Raw genomic sequence first — 14,449 nt, forward strand, 5'->3', positions numbered from 1 at the left:
CATGATCATAATAACAATAATACCCCACAACAGATTTCTTTACTGTGCTTTTACTTTCAATATATATTATTCTTTCCCAGTGTGGAGTGCATCCCCAAATAATAAGTACATTGGCATAAGAGACTGAGAAGCATAACATAATTGAACAAAGATTAAACAAAAATGAATTCCATCAAAAAACGAATGTACATAACAAATATAATTTCCCTCTCCAAGCCTACCCAGACCATTTGAAGAAATGAGCCAACAACACTTCCCCTTTATACAAATAAGTGACATTTTAACATACATCTCTGTGATTTCATGAATAATGAAGGTGGGCAATGCCAGTATTATTCAGATCACCAGCGTTTAGTTTTGCCATCTTCTTTGACCTTCCACAGCATGAGCTCCATACAGGCAGCAGCATCTTCTGCTGAGTCATGGCCACCCACTGGAAGAGACAGGAACAATGCCATACACACTGTTACTGCAAGACTAATGTAGGCCTGGATATATCTTACATGTATCGGAAAGCCTTGGATCAGGAATGAGTCTCACATTAGTGGATACATGTGTTAGGACTGTAGCCTCCTACGCAACACAAAATATTCTCTCAGATTTTCCTTCTCACCTGTAACGTTCCTTTTTATTAGTGTTCTAAGAACATTTTTTTAAATGTAGTGAATGGACAGAACTGGGATTGTGAAATATTTTTCATTAAGAACATTCATGCAACATGTCTCCCTGATTTCACCATGATCAGTTTGAAGGTGTAAAAAAAAAAAACTTTAATGACACAGATGGACATCCTCCCCACTGCCAGACTTTTTGTGTTTGACCCACCACTCTCCTGGATGATCCTCCTGAGGTAGTCTGCTGTCAGGTTGTGGAGGGTCATCTTATGAGGCAGGCCTAGGCGGTGGGGGAACGACACAGAGGTGTCCACCACGGTGCCATGGAGCAGCTGAGACAGGCAAGGTGACAAACTTTATGGGCCAGTTTCCCAGACACAGATTAGGCCTAGTCAAGACTAAAAAAAGCATGCTCTAAGAGAATCGTAGTAATGTTTTATTTGATGTATCGAGAAAAAAAAAGACTGATATTGACTTTCCATATCATTGTCCATTCACTAATAAATAGTTAAATAATGCAGCACAACTCACCTTCAGTGCACAGAGGTCAGATTCCAAGCCGTAGCCGATCAGTATAGTCTCAGCACTGACAAAGCTCAGTAGAGTCTCCTGAACATCTCGGATGGACGAGCTTGTTCCTTTCACATCAGCTTCATTGATGCCTGAAAACCTGAGGAAAAGAGAGCAATAATGACTTCCATGCCATCCTTGTCAAAAAGACTGGATTAAATAAAAGCAGTCTGTCAAGATTTAATATTAATTATGAAGTGTTGTGGCCTTACCTGGTGTTGTAGTCAATGACGTCATTATCAGGTTTCACAAAGGTGTCATAGATGACCTGCAAACTGGAGTTGACAACAGTCACTCTGGCCAGCTCCAGACCTTGAGTGGTATAGCACTGAAGAAAAATAAATGTATTAGTCATACAATAAACTTCACCAGATCACTAGTGTGGCAGTGTGGACATTGATATTCAAAACATACTGACCCAACCTTAATTGGCATGTCATGCAAAATGTTGCCTATGAATTCCATAATGTGACTGTTGAATCTCACCATTTCACAGTCGACTGAGAACACACCCGGGCATCCCTTGTCAGAGGCAGGCCTTGGAAGGGTACTGACAAAGCCATCCAGGCTAACTGCATCATGGACATGCAGCTGAGGGGGAAGACATATGTGAACAATCCAAAATGTTCCCTGACATCTTTGAAGGGTCTTAAGGAAAATAAGTGTGATGCACCAGTCATCTTCTTACCTTGAAGACTTGGCATCCAGGACACCCAGCCACACCTTCACAGCAGCTGTAGCGTGTTTCCACTCCACCTGGAACTGTACAGTAATAGCAAGTTATTAAATATCTGTATTCAGACATTTAGAACATACCATAACGTCCTCTCACCCTTCTTCTCAACTCCTTTCCCATAGTGGTAGTTGCACTCCTCCTTGCGAGTGTGCTTTCCCACTTGGTTCACAGAGTAAGTGGCCCCACACCGACAGCAAATCCTCTTCAAAGCTTTTCCCCCAGAAACAAACAAAAACACAAGTTGCCAATTCAGGAGTTAAACAGAGCCCTGAAAGCAAAGACATTATAAAGCTGGAGTATGCCCTCTTCTGGAATGGGGAATGATGAAAAGAACATGAACAGGTCCATGTTGACTACAATACCCAAGGTAGACCAGTCCTAGGGAAATTACTCATACCACAGGCCTGAAATTATAATATGAACCATTGAAGCCAGTTCCAATGCTTTCTTTCATTGTTCCCCTCTAGTCAGTGACTAATTCAGAACTGGGACACCAGGTGGGTGCAATTAATTATCAGCAACAGAGAAACAGTACCTCCAGGGTTGGATTTGAATACCCCTGGCCTATTGATGTATTTTACATGCTTGCTACAGGCAATACATGCTTATGACCAAATGTCACATTCCAAGAGGTACATTTTTACATTTGGTCATTACGCAGCAATATAGACCTGAACAATGCAGTGCGTCATACTGTACTCACGATCAGTGATTCCCTTTTTATAGTCTTCACGGTACAATATGGCACTGCCAGATTTCTCTGGGTGCTGAAGAGGATAGTTATTCTCAGTCAATATCTCCTCTGACAGAATGTGCTCCTTCAAGCTGTCATACAATGCAACATCTCCTTCAGCAGAAAATGAATAGGAAAGCTAAATGAGTCATGGAAGTGTCAGAAAGGCAGTCAGGATTTTGACATGACACATAGCATAACTTATCCTTTAATGAAAATGTGTGTTGAGGAATGCAATGATACCATTTCCCCAAAGTGCTTTTTCATTGAGTGGAATATTTCCTTTGGACAACTGGACATTAGTTTCATTTCCAGCTGCAAATGAACAGACAAGAAACAATTCAACTTGAGTTGCGAAGCCCAAAATGTCCTTTGTTTACATCTGTCCCACTACAACATATTTAACAATATAATACTATTGCAAGTAATCAAAAAGCAATTTAGAATACATTCACTCAGTTGCTGTAGATTCCCACCTTTGACAGAGACGGAGCTCTGGTTCTTCAGCCTCTTCAGTGCATTCACTGCAACACTCAGATACTTGAGTTTGTTGATGCTGCGATCATACACAGTCTTCTCCTCAGCAAGAGCCTAAAGTATAAATCACACCGTCACAGCTTCCAACATAAAAAATAGGTCATGGCAAAAACATGTATGACAATTCCATTTAATATAATCATGGCTAATAGAAATGTTGACTGCCCTGGGTCAAACCTTTTCAAAAGCATCTTGTACAGTGACGGACGTTTTGAGGAATTCCTCTACAAACAGGTTTACATAGCGCTGCCGTACGTCATGTGGGACTTTGGCGCTGACCTCAGGACGCATCTTGGCCTTACGTTTGGTAGGAATGGGCTGGGAGGACAAAAGCAAAGTAATGATTTTTTACTTGAGAAACAAAACAAAAATGACCTTGCCATGCAGTTTTTTTAGAAAAGATATGAATGCAAGCGCTAATGAAAATAATCTGCTCAGTAATGTTCTACTGTGTCAATACAAAGAAAACCACTAAAGCCATTTCATTCCACCTCTACATTATGTTGGTACTCACCTTAGCAGGGATATAGGCAGTAGGCTGAGGTTGTACAGGAACAGGTGTAACTGGAGTATGGACCGGGGTATGGACCGGGGTGACTGGAGAATTAGCTGGAGTGATGGGCAGAGTGTAGCTTCCCTCTGGGAGGATGAAGTGCAGGTTGTTGCCCACCTGGATGGCTGTTCCCACAGGTATGACGTTCACACATGCTAGCAGGGAAAATATATAACCAATAACTTAGTATCATGTACAGATGGAAATAAGATGCATTTAATATAGATGAAATATTCTGATGCATAACAGACAAAAAATATGTACAATAGGATATACATGCCAACTGACTGGAGGAGTGCATTCACCTCAACATCACCCCGTTGTACTTTATCATTTACAACATCAAATTGCAGTGGTTGGTACATTCCTCACACATACAAAAGTATAGTTTACACATTAAAGATATGGCCTCACAGTTTTGCATAGTAGTTTGGTGAGTTGGCTGGTGAATGAGGTATTGAACTGGATGGTGGGTGGCCTGATGACTGGCCTGATGAGCAGGAGAAGGCAGCATCACCATTTTTCTCTGTGAGTTGGAGATGAACGCCTGGCCTCCTTTCAGAGCAGCAGACAAAACGGAGGCCCTCTGCTGCAGCTGCTGGATCTTAGAGGGGTTGGACAACTGGGGGGCTCCTCCACGGAAAGGAACAATCACCTGGGCTTTGCTTTTGCCCACCGGTGGCTGTAGGACAGGAAGGCAGTCAATTACAATAAATAAAGTTTCATGAATCACAGTTAATAAAGTAATTCATATGCTTGAGTTGTAGCCTTCAATAGTGTACCTCAGTATATCTGGACACATGGGCCACCCTCTTCCTGGGTCCTGGCAATGGTTTGGGTTTCACAGCTAACCCTGGTGTCTCCACATCCACAGCTCCTACCTAAAACACACAATGACAACATTTTCCTATCTCCATTGAACTGTACAATTAGCCCACTCAATGTCTGTTTGCATGCACTTACAGGTGTACAAGCCTGGTCTGTCGATCCCTCTTCACCCTTGTTGGCTTCCTCCATGAAGATACGATAGCATTCCTCCATTGTGTCACTATCAGATAACTCGGAATACTCGAGCTCCTCAGAATTTGAATCAATAACAATGTGTTCATTCATTGCTTCCACAGTAGGCTGCTCTAAAGGAGCAGATTGTAATTCTACTCCATTAGTCCCTGACGCAGTTGGCCCATATAACAGCTGGCATTGGGTGAAACCCACAGTAGTGGCCGCTTGGTCTACAAAGTTTGCTCCCGGAACTGGACTAGGCAGGGAGAAATCAAGCGCTGGCGTTTGGCCTGGTATTTTCTGCAGACATGGCACTGATGATACACTTTGTACAGGTGACCAGTAACTCTGAGCAGAGCTCTGTGCTACTGGCTGCTCACTTCTCTGGGTCTCAATGGGGAGTTTATGGGGGGAGTAGACAGAGGGAGGGACTAAAACATTATGAGGTAGTGAAGATATATGTCCATATGAGACTTCATTGGGTTGAAGATGGTTACTGTTCTCAACACAGTTGTAGGCAAGCTCACGTTCAAGCAATCCAGGCTCTGCCATCAGTAAGTTGACATCAGTCTTAACTGGCTCATTATGGTGGCGTGTCTGTAAGGATGATAGACTCATTTTGAGAGTCACAGGTTCTGGGACACAGTTGCTTTCTGCAGTGACTTCAGCCTCTTGGTGACAAACTATTCTCTCACTTTCACTCCTCAGGTTTTCCAAGCATTTGGACAAGTCATCGAATACGCTCTCAGCACTGGGTTCACCATCATTTCCCCGACTAGCGGAAACACTAGATAGGCCATAAGTGTTGAGGTTATCATCTTTCACAATCTCAGACACTGCAGGTGGGGATAGGACTTCAACTACTTCAGGACCAGGAGTGGACACAGGAAGTGGAATACTAAGTGGAGCATGAGCCACAGTCGGAACAAAAACAGGGTGGACTTCCTCTTTGATTTCCTGTGATTGGTTTGTGTTGATCTTACAGGGCTTTTGAGCCCGACACTTCTTTCTATCACTCTCCAGAGGTGGAATATCAATGATGAGGACCCCTTCTTCTTCAGAGTCATCAACTGGCTTGTTACTACTAGCTGGTGAGGCAGTGAACTCTTGAGAAGGTGGCTTAGTTTGGTCCTCCTTACAAACATTCTCTCTAGTCCTCTTCACACCTTGCCCACTTCTCACTTTCTGCTCATTACCTGGTTTGTAGTCAGAACAACCACTAGATCGCAAAGAAGCTGAGAAGTTGGACAAGGGGTCGTATTCCAAATCAGTCCTGGGTTTGGAGTTGTCAACCACATACTTCCTCCGGGCAGGAGAATAGACTGTAGTTGACTGCCTGTGTTTAGACTTTGCACTATTTCCATTCAGATCTTTGCCTGGTGTTTCAGATTTGGCAATCAAGACTTTCTTGGACCCTGTTCTTTCACTATCCACCTGCACAGTTTGGTAACGAGATAATCTCCTTTGCTCCTTCTCAACCTCATTCTTAACAGTCTCAATTTCTTTGTTGATCCTCTCCAACTCCAAAACGCAAGGGTCTTTGCCTTCATTGACCTGTGGGACTCCATTAATGGAAGTGGAATGAGTTTTCCAAACACCTGTTCATGGAGAAAAAGAAAATAGAAAACTGATGTCATTAAGAAGATCAAACGACGTAAATTACTACACACATGCCATACTATTTTTCAAAAGTGAAATAAATAAATAAATAAATGCAGCCACCTTGCATAATTCCTTACAACATGGTCAAGGCAGGTTGATGAGCTGCAATTAGGTATAGGCAGACTTGAAAATAAGTAATCCGGTTTCAAATTGATGGGCTACTGCCCATTTCCACTTGAGGATGTAATGTGGCAATTAACAAGTATGCCTTTTTGGAAAACTATGGCAAAACTAAAGGTAAACTGAAGAAAAAAAAATACTTCGGGGAATTTCTATTAAATGAATTACAAAACCAGACTGACCTGCTGCTGTTACCGGTGACCCATGCAGGGTGTTGTCAAACATTCCTCGGTCGTCTTTGTCATGCTTGTACAGACAGTGGGGCCGCTTACAGTGGTCACGTCTGAAAAATGGACAGTCTATTTCAGCGAAGAACCCAATGGAAGACAACATCGACTACTTATAATTTATCTGTACTTCGGCTATATTTAATAACATTTATTCACGCGTGGGCGCTTTCCATCAATTGTCCACTCACAACACTATGCACCTGTCATAACGTCAGTGTTACGTGAGTTTTATAGCATCAGTCGTGGCGCGGGACATTCTGTCAAAACAATTATAGTGGACTGCCATGCGCAATCATTTAAATTAATGATGATCATGTGAAATAAGTTCGCTTTGGTAAAGAGTCAAGCTAGCACATTTGAAATTAATTGACAGGGAATCCACCTGTATTTGATAAAGCTTTCCCAGGCCTATAATACAAATATGCCTAGTGGCTGCTGCCACCAAGTGGCTGTGCCTGTCTGCTACTCTGGAAGTACTTCAGAACTGTAGGTGGTGCAAATGCGCTTGTTGCTGCTCAAGCCAACGAACCCAGAATCAGAAGAAGACATCCAAGAGACCTTCGTGTGTTGCGTGAAAAATCGAAACAACGCTCAAACGCATTCATATTATATGTTTGAGTACATCATAATGTTCTTGTTGTTTAGAAATGGACGTGGGTGTTGAGGACATTGATGAGGATGAAACTGACTGGAACAGCATTTGCTCGGACTTTGTTCAACCCCCCCATGTTGGTAAGAAAACAACACAAGTGACACCAAGTGACGGAAGCAAATTGCTTTGCTTACATTGCATGTTAAAGTGTAGTGAATAATAAGTGTGTAATGCTATACTCGGTGTGTAAACAGTGGTTGCCTACCATTTTCGGTTACTGTACCACTCCTTGGTCATGACTCTGTTCCATTGCATTAATGTTACACAAGAGTCATTGGACGAAGGCGTGTTCTGTAGGGGAACGTTTTGTTAAGAGCCCTGATTCTCGGTTTGAACATTAACATGCATCGCTTGCACTACGATTTTGGAAGCATAACGGACCTTATTTCATATCAGCGAGAAATAATTTTCAAAAAACCAAAGGTTAAATTGATACACACCTTGTTAGTGTTCCCACACGGCAATATATCCATGTTACAGCGCTTGTTTACGGAAAACAGACGGAAGACGAGGCTATCTAGCAATTAACTATCTAGCATGCTCTGAACACCTGTGTGTAAGTGTAACTCGGGAAGTGTAGTTTCCTCGTTTGGGGGCACCCATAGCTATATGGATCTGTGCAAAACCGCTACAGTAAGTGTATGTTTTCTGTGTGAATCATTTTTTTTCTCGCTGATGAAAGATAAGGGCCATATGCTTCGAAAGCCATATTGCGAGAAATTATTTACGTTTCTACTGTACCACCAACTGAATGTTGCTCTGCCCAGACTACCCTAGTCCAGTGGTTCCCAACCTTTTTCCTTACTGTACCACCAACTGAATGTTGCTCTGCCCAGACTACCCTAGTCCAGTGGTTCCCAACCTTTTTCCTTACTGTACCACCAACTGAATGTTGATCTGGCTAGAGTACCCTAGTCCAGTGGTTCTAGAAATATAAAACCCTTTACTTTCATATCACATAAAAAATAATTTCACACCCACTGTCACTGTTTTAACCAGTTGCAGCCAAAAGTATTTTTCAATGACAACACGTTTCTGGAGGCCTTCTTCCATTACACACAGGTTCAGAGCATGCGAGATAGCGAATTAGCACAGGTGGTCCCTTTGTCTTCTGTCTGTCTTCCATAAACACACGTTTAGCCCCTCCAGACCCCCCCCTGAAATGTTTTTATTTGAATGGGTCTTATAGTAAAAAACATGAACACAACCAGTTAGGATTGTTTCATCTGATTGTCAAACAAATCACTTCACAAAGTAGTTTACCTTCGTACGGTCATCCAAAATGATTCCAGGATGCGAACAGTGCACTGTGCACCCGCCAACGCTCCTTCACTCATGCGAGTGGTTGAATCTCCCTCACTGGAGAAAGCATCCAAGCAAGGGAAACCGTGCCCCTCTGTCTTACTAAATGTATCTGATGCTGTCTGGCCAGAGAAATGCTATTATATGCCATACTCTTTTTGGCCAGACAGCATCAGATACATGTTCTACACATACGTTGTTCTTAACTGACTTACCTAGTTAAATAAAGGTTCAATAAAAAAAAAATGAATGTCGTCTTCCTCAATGATGATGTCAGTATTATCATCAGCACCTGTCTTTCTTCTAAAGAAATGTGTATTGTATCCCCATAGAGTCTAAGGGCCCGAGGCTGGGTTTCTACTAAACTAACCTGGTCGAGGACCAGGGTTCCCTAATACGGGCAAGCCTGCGGAAGTTCATTGTTGAAAAATGGCTAAATAGGGGTGGAGACCCGGTGTAATACGGTGACGCCTCGGTACACATCAAACCAGTCAAATGGCTTGCTTGGACGGAGCTCCAATAGTGCTCACTAGATGAATGTTGTATGTGCAACAGTTGCTGATGATTCTTTGGTGAGGATGGCCAGGAAATCGCTGATTTTATAACCCCATCAAAATATGTTGATGTATGCAATTTTATGTATAGAGCACATCACTCTAGTGTCTACTTGGTATATTGTAATTACTTCGCCACCATGGTCTATTTATTGCCTTACCGCCTTTTCTTACCTCATCTGCACAGACTGTATATAGATTTTCTTCAACTGTATTAATGACTATGTTTGTTTATTCCATGTGTAACTCTGTGAGGTTGTATGTGTCGAACTGCTTTGCTTTATTCTTGGCCAGGTTGCAGTTGTAAATGAGAACTTGTTCTCAACTTGCCTACCTGGCTAAATAAAGTAAAAATAAATTTGACAAATTCTAATAGAACAGAATTATGTTTTTCTTCCAGGCTTTCATCTAATTTCTGCAATGTTGCAAACTAGCATACAGAACAACTCTCTGCAAAATGTGACCTTCCCTGTCTGAAAACAGTGGCGAACATTACACGTAGCACCAATGGGCATGGGGGGAGAGGGTTCTTGAACCGTAAAGTCCTATCAAAAATCTTGCCGCTGGGAGCCTGCAAACCATTCAAACTGTTTTTGCAAGAAAAAATTATCCAGACCTCCAAAGGAGTTGTGACAGCGATGCGATATTATTGGAGGTATGGCAAAGCGAGATGACTACTACTAAGCTAACATATGGAATTGTTTTAAGATGGTCATAGCAAGGATATTTTAGCTATTTTATTTTAGGACCCTTGTAGGTATATAAATAAGGACCCCTATAGGTATACCATTTTTTATTTATTTAATTTATACATTTTTGTTATGCCTCAAGTTGAGCATGCGGGCCTCAAGTGGAGTATTATTATTATATATTTTTTATGCTCAACTGGTGAGGCCCCTTGATGATGTGAGGCCTGGGGCAATTGCCTCTTCTGCCAAATGGTAAGTCCGCCAGCGCCTCTAAAGATGTGTATCAATTTAACCTTTTGTTTTTTCTCCCTGATATGAAAGATGAGGTTCTTATGCTTCCAAAACTGTACCGCAAGCAGTGCGTGTTAATGCTCAGACATGGCATCTGGGCTCTTATCAAAACTTCCCCATACAGAAGACTCATTCGTCCAATGACTTATGTGTAATGTAATAGAACTGGGAGTTGTGATCAAGGGCTAGGAGTACCCCTGAAATACCCCCTCATGTGCATTTTACCAGTAGGTCTATGGTCTCATGAGTCTTCTCAAGTACCCCCTGTGGATAGGCCGAGGACCCCTGGTTGGGAACCACTGGTGTAGTAGCTCTTTCACCTGTAATTGTTCTCACTATGAAACTGCCCTTCTCTCTTTCAGTGATCCATGGTGGCAAATATTGCAGTAAGGTACCTGCACCACCAGTACAGAGAGTCGTCCTGCATTTTGACCTGGACTGTTTCTATGCCCAGGTTGAAATGATCCGCAACCCAGCACTGCGGAAGGTGCCTTTAGGTGCTTTATTTGACATTCTATTTCTATTTTGGCTTTTATTCTTTGTCTAAGCTTTTACTGTATTGTTTTTCAACATGTTAACGGAAGCACTTGTTGCATAACAACTTCCCTCTGGACTCCTTGTAGGTATTCAGCAAAAGTACATCATCGTCACCTGTAACTACGTGGCCAGGGACCTTGGTGTGACAAAGCTGATGTTAGTGACGGATGCCAAAGAGAAGTGTCCTCAGCTCGTGCTGGTCAAGGGAGAGGACCTGACACACTACAGAGAGACATCTTACAAAGTCACAGGTAATCAACTCAGTAACTCTTGAAAGGAGTTAACCACCACAAACCGCTAGAACTGTGATGATCTCACAACCATCAGATTTATAATTTTTATAGCCACAGTGTTACGCTCTAATGAATTCTACCTTACTATCAGTTTTTTGTTATGGAAAAACTCACCTGTCTCTGTGCTTTCCTCCATTTAGAGTTGCTGATGTCGTTCTGTCCATTAGTAGAACGGCTAGGGTTTGATGAGAACTTCATGGACATCACAGAGATGGTGGAGAGGAGGATGGAACAGACCCCAGAGTCTGCTCACTATTCATACGAAGGCCACGTTTACAATCTTGACAGTGAGTAGCTTAAGGTCTAGCAGCATTCAGACTGGGGACTTATGAAACCAAGATATGGGTTGTGAAACAACCTGTGAAGCTAAATGTATAAACATTTGCATTGCACTTTCAGTTTCCTACATTTAGAGCCACTGTGTTATGGATTCTTAACCTTAGCCTTTAGTTATTAGAAATTCTATGTCTACATACTAGTGATCAGGTTAAGATGATGTGAAATTTAACCGTGAATTGTGTATCTTTTTATTTTGTCTACTCAGCCTCAGATGCCAAAGTCATGGTACACCCTAGACTAGCGGTAGGCTCACATATCGCAGCTGAACTGAGAGCAGAGATCCACAGCAAGCTGGGCCTCACTGGCTGTGCGGGCATTGCTACCAGTAAGCTGCTGGCCAAACTGGTGGCGGGTGCCTTCAAGCCAAATCAACAAACCACACTTTTGCCAGAGAGTGTGAAAGACATTATGGGCAGTCTAAATGGTTTACGTAAAGTACCAGGTATAGATTTGTGCTTTATTCCTAATTTGACACTCAGCAAGTTATCCAAATCACTACATGAAGTAGAGTATAGTGGTAGATTATCCAACCTGCAGTTGATCCATGTAGCCCTAGTCGTAATCACCTCTGTAGCTGTTGTCATGCCATTCAGTACTTTACCTTTCTTTACCCATTATGGCCCATTTCAGGAGTAGGCCACCAGACTGCTAAGAGGCTTCAGGCCCTAGGATTGGTTGGTGTGCAGGACCTGCAGCTCTTCCCATTGGCTGACCTGGTGAGGGAGTTTGGAGTTTCCACTGCTCAGCATCTCCAGAACCTGGCTTTGGGCATTGATGACACTCCAGTCACCCCCACTGGTGCTCCACAGGTGTGAGATGATAACTGATCAATACAATAATCAATTTTCAGCTAATACTGTTACAGTGCACATATTGATATGTCTTTCTGTATTTTTTTCTCCCCGTCTTCATAACATACCAAGTCTCTTAGCAATGAAGACTCCTTCAAGAAAATGTCCTCAACCAATAAAGTTTGGCAGAAGGTTAAAGATCTGTTGAGTAGCATTTTAGACAGGTAATCATAAGGTTTGAATTGCAAGGTGCAGAAATGGTTGAATTTCCAAGTAGTGTTTCTGCTCTTAAGTTTAACTAAGCTGTCTTGGATTTAGGATGCATAAAGATGGCAGGCAGCCTCTGACCCTTCGACTGACCATCCGGCGTTACTCTGCAACCAACAAGTGGTTCAGCCGGGAGAGCCGGCAGTGTCCCATCCCCAACCACATTGGGCAAAAGATAACCTCTGGTACCTGTTAAATAATTATCTCACACATATGGAGTATATTTTGATGCAAGTCGTTAGGAATTGAAACGGCCAATGTACTGCCAATGGCTTTAGCAAATATACAGTAGCTATTGTTTAGTACCTACTGTACTGTGTATCTACATTTTAACTGTACATTAATTTCTAAGTATGGATTTCACAGATCTTGAATGGTAGATCAGTTACTGTGCATTTAGCAGCTAACACTTAAATCTGCTGTGTTATTTGTCAGGCAACTGTGATGCCTTGGCCCAGCTGGTCACCATGGCCATGAAGCTCTTCCACAAGATGGTGGACACCAACACAGCCTTCCACCTCACCCTCCTCAACGTGTGCTTCAGTAACTTGCAGGCCAAGTGTGCTGCTGTCAGCAAGGGATCCATTGCCTCCTTCTTCACACACAGACCTGAGAAAACACAGGCCTCCTCTCGGTGCCAGGTAAGAAGACTGGTGGATGTCACCCATTAGAAGTAAACTAGTATCTCTGTCTCAGGCTTTACCCTGCCATGTGTACTCCTTATGTGTCATATTTAGAATTCTGAAAATGTGCATCCTTTCTCTTTCTCTCTTCTTCCCCTCTAGGAGGATCTGTCTCAAAGTGTGCTTGGTAACCTCCATGGACAGGCTGGATCTGATGTTGAAGGTAAGACAGAGGAGTTGACTGGTCAGGATGCATCACACTGGATACCAGACACACCTAGCAACCTTAAGATCAAGCCTTACACACAGTCAACAATGCATAGCCCTGAGGCCTCCCAGCAGCGGCCTATGGTGGGTGAGTGCTGCATAGGTGGAACAGTAGATTATAAAATGACCAACAGTCCTGGGATGACAGATGTTCATCCATTGCCCCCCAACATTGACCCTGAGGTTTTCAGACTCCTGCCTGAGGACATCCAGAAGGAACTGTTATCAGCTGCCTACCCAGAGACCACCCATGGCCTCCACAGCCATGGCACTCAGTCCGTCAGACCCACAGTATCTGATCCAGCAGACAGAGCCCACGCATTTCACCACAACCATTCAGAACAGCCTGCCTCTTCCTCTCAGCCTGCTGCATGCAAACTTAATGACTCATTTCACAGCACTCCCATAGACCTAAGAGAAACTTTGAAGGGCTTTGACAGACAGCCCAATGCACCAACAACCAACAACCAACAAGAACACACAGTCTCCTCCCTGCACTATTCACTCACAGACCTCTTGGAGGAGGGAAAGTCCTCTACAGGCCTCGTGTCACAGAGGCAGTTGGCTGACTGTGGTTTCCCAGGAAGTGTGGACCCCAAGGTGTTCTCAGAACTACCTCCAGAGGTTCAGAGAGAGCTACTGTCTGAGTGGAGACAACAGATACCTGTCCTTAAGATTTCCTCCTCTTTGAAAAAACAGGGCAAACGCCCCCTGGCCCGAGAGAAGAAGGCTCCAGCTAAAAGCAGTCAGGCTAATAAATTATTGAACTATTTCAAACCCAGCTCAGGTTAGAATGTGTCTGTTATATTAAAGGTCACTGTGTGGTGATTAAGAATTTGGACATATTAAAATCATTCTCTTATTTTTAGGATGTTCAGCAAGTGAGATTCATAGTTATTTTAGTCAATACAAATATAAGGAATTGAATGTTAAAATATACATTTTTTCAAAATGTGTTTTACATTTGTAAACATGGTAATGTTCCAAGAAATATGTAAATAAAGATAATTTCCTTATTTTATTGTACAGTTGTAAATTGATAAACATTGTAATTAGTTTGCATTACATGTGATGTTTAAGCCAGAGC

The 14,449-nt window shown here is 42.6% G+C and overlaps 2 protein-coding genes across 6 annotated transcripts; one reads left to right on the forward strand and one right to left on the reverse strand.

Moving 5' to 3' along the window:
- Positions 1-34: 34 nt before the first annotated feature.
- zgc:152968 (uncharacterized protein LOC564848 homolog) lies at positions 35-11,269 on the reverse strand. 4 transcript variants are annotated; one of them, XM_064961562.1, is made up of 17 exons: positions 11,190-11,269; positions 6,710-6,810; positions 4,707-6,343; positions 4,526-4,624; positions 4,158-4,425; positions 3,705-3,898; positions 3,368-3,508; positions 3,130-3,244; positions 2,897-2,968; positions 2,624-2,767; positions 2,017-2,130; positions 1,873-1,946; positions 1,671-1,775; positions 1,397-1,512; positions 1,146-1,284; positions 826-946; positions 35-433 (listed from the first exon to the last, which is right to left on the reverse strand). In XM_064961562.1, exons 1-17 carry the CDS (start codon positions 11,237-11,239, stop codon positions 342-344), a joined length of 3,582 nt encoding a protein of 1,193 aa, XP_064817634.1. In that variant the 5' UTR covers positions 11,240-11,269; the 3' UTR covers positions 35-341. The 4 variants fall into 4 exon arrangements, with proteins under 4 accessions (XP_064817634.1, XP_064817714.1, XP_064817747.1 ...); XM_064961642.1 differs by lacking the exon at positions 11,190-11,269 and adding an exon at positions 7,850-8,066; XM_064961675.1 differs by lacking the exon at positions 11,190-11,269 and adding an exon at positions 7,615-7,697.
- On the forward strand, positions 7,284-14,378 carry poli (polymerase (DNA directed) iota). 2 transcript variants are annotated; one of them, XM_064961741.1, is made up of 10 exons: positions 7,284-7,489; positions 10,608-10,742; positions 10,869-11,033; positions 11,216-11,362; positions 11,620-11,856; positions 12,045-12,223; positions 12,338-12,429; positions 12,524-12,657; positions 12,908-13,113; positions 13,258-14,378. In XM_064961741.1, the coding sequence occupies exons 1-10, from the start codon at positions 7,405-7,407 to the stop codon at positions 14,152-14,154; spliced, it is 2,277 nt and encodes a 758-aa protein (XP_064817813.1). In that variant the 5' UTR covers positions 7,284-7,404; the 3' UTR covers positions 14,155-14,378. The 2 variants fall into 2 exon arrangements, with proteins under 2 accessions (XP_064817813.1, XP_064817848.1); XM_064961776.1 differs by lacking the exon at positions 7,284-7,489 and having other exon boundaries at positions 10,662-10,732.
- Positions 14,379-14,449: the final 71 nt, after the last annotated feature.

Source organism: Oncorhynchus masou, chromosome 1 (genome assembly GCF_036934945.1).
Source record: "Oncorhynchus masou masou isolate Uvic2021 chromosome 1, UVic_Omas_1.1, whole genome shotgun sequence".
Taxonomy (NCBI): domain Eukaryota; kingdom Metazoa; phylum Chordata; class Actinopteri; order Salmoniformes; family Salmonidae; genus Oncorhynchus; species Oncorhynchus masou.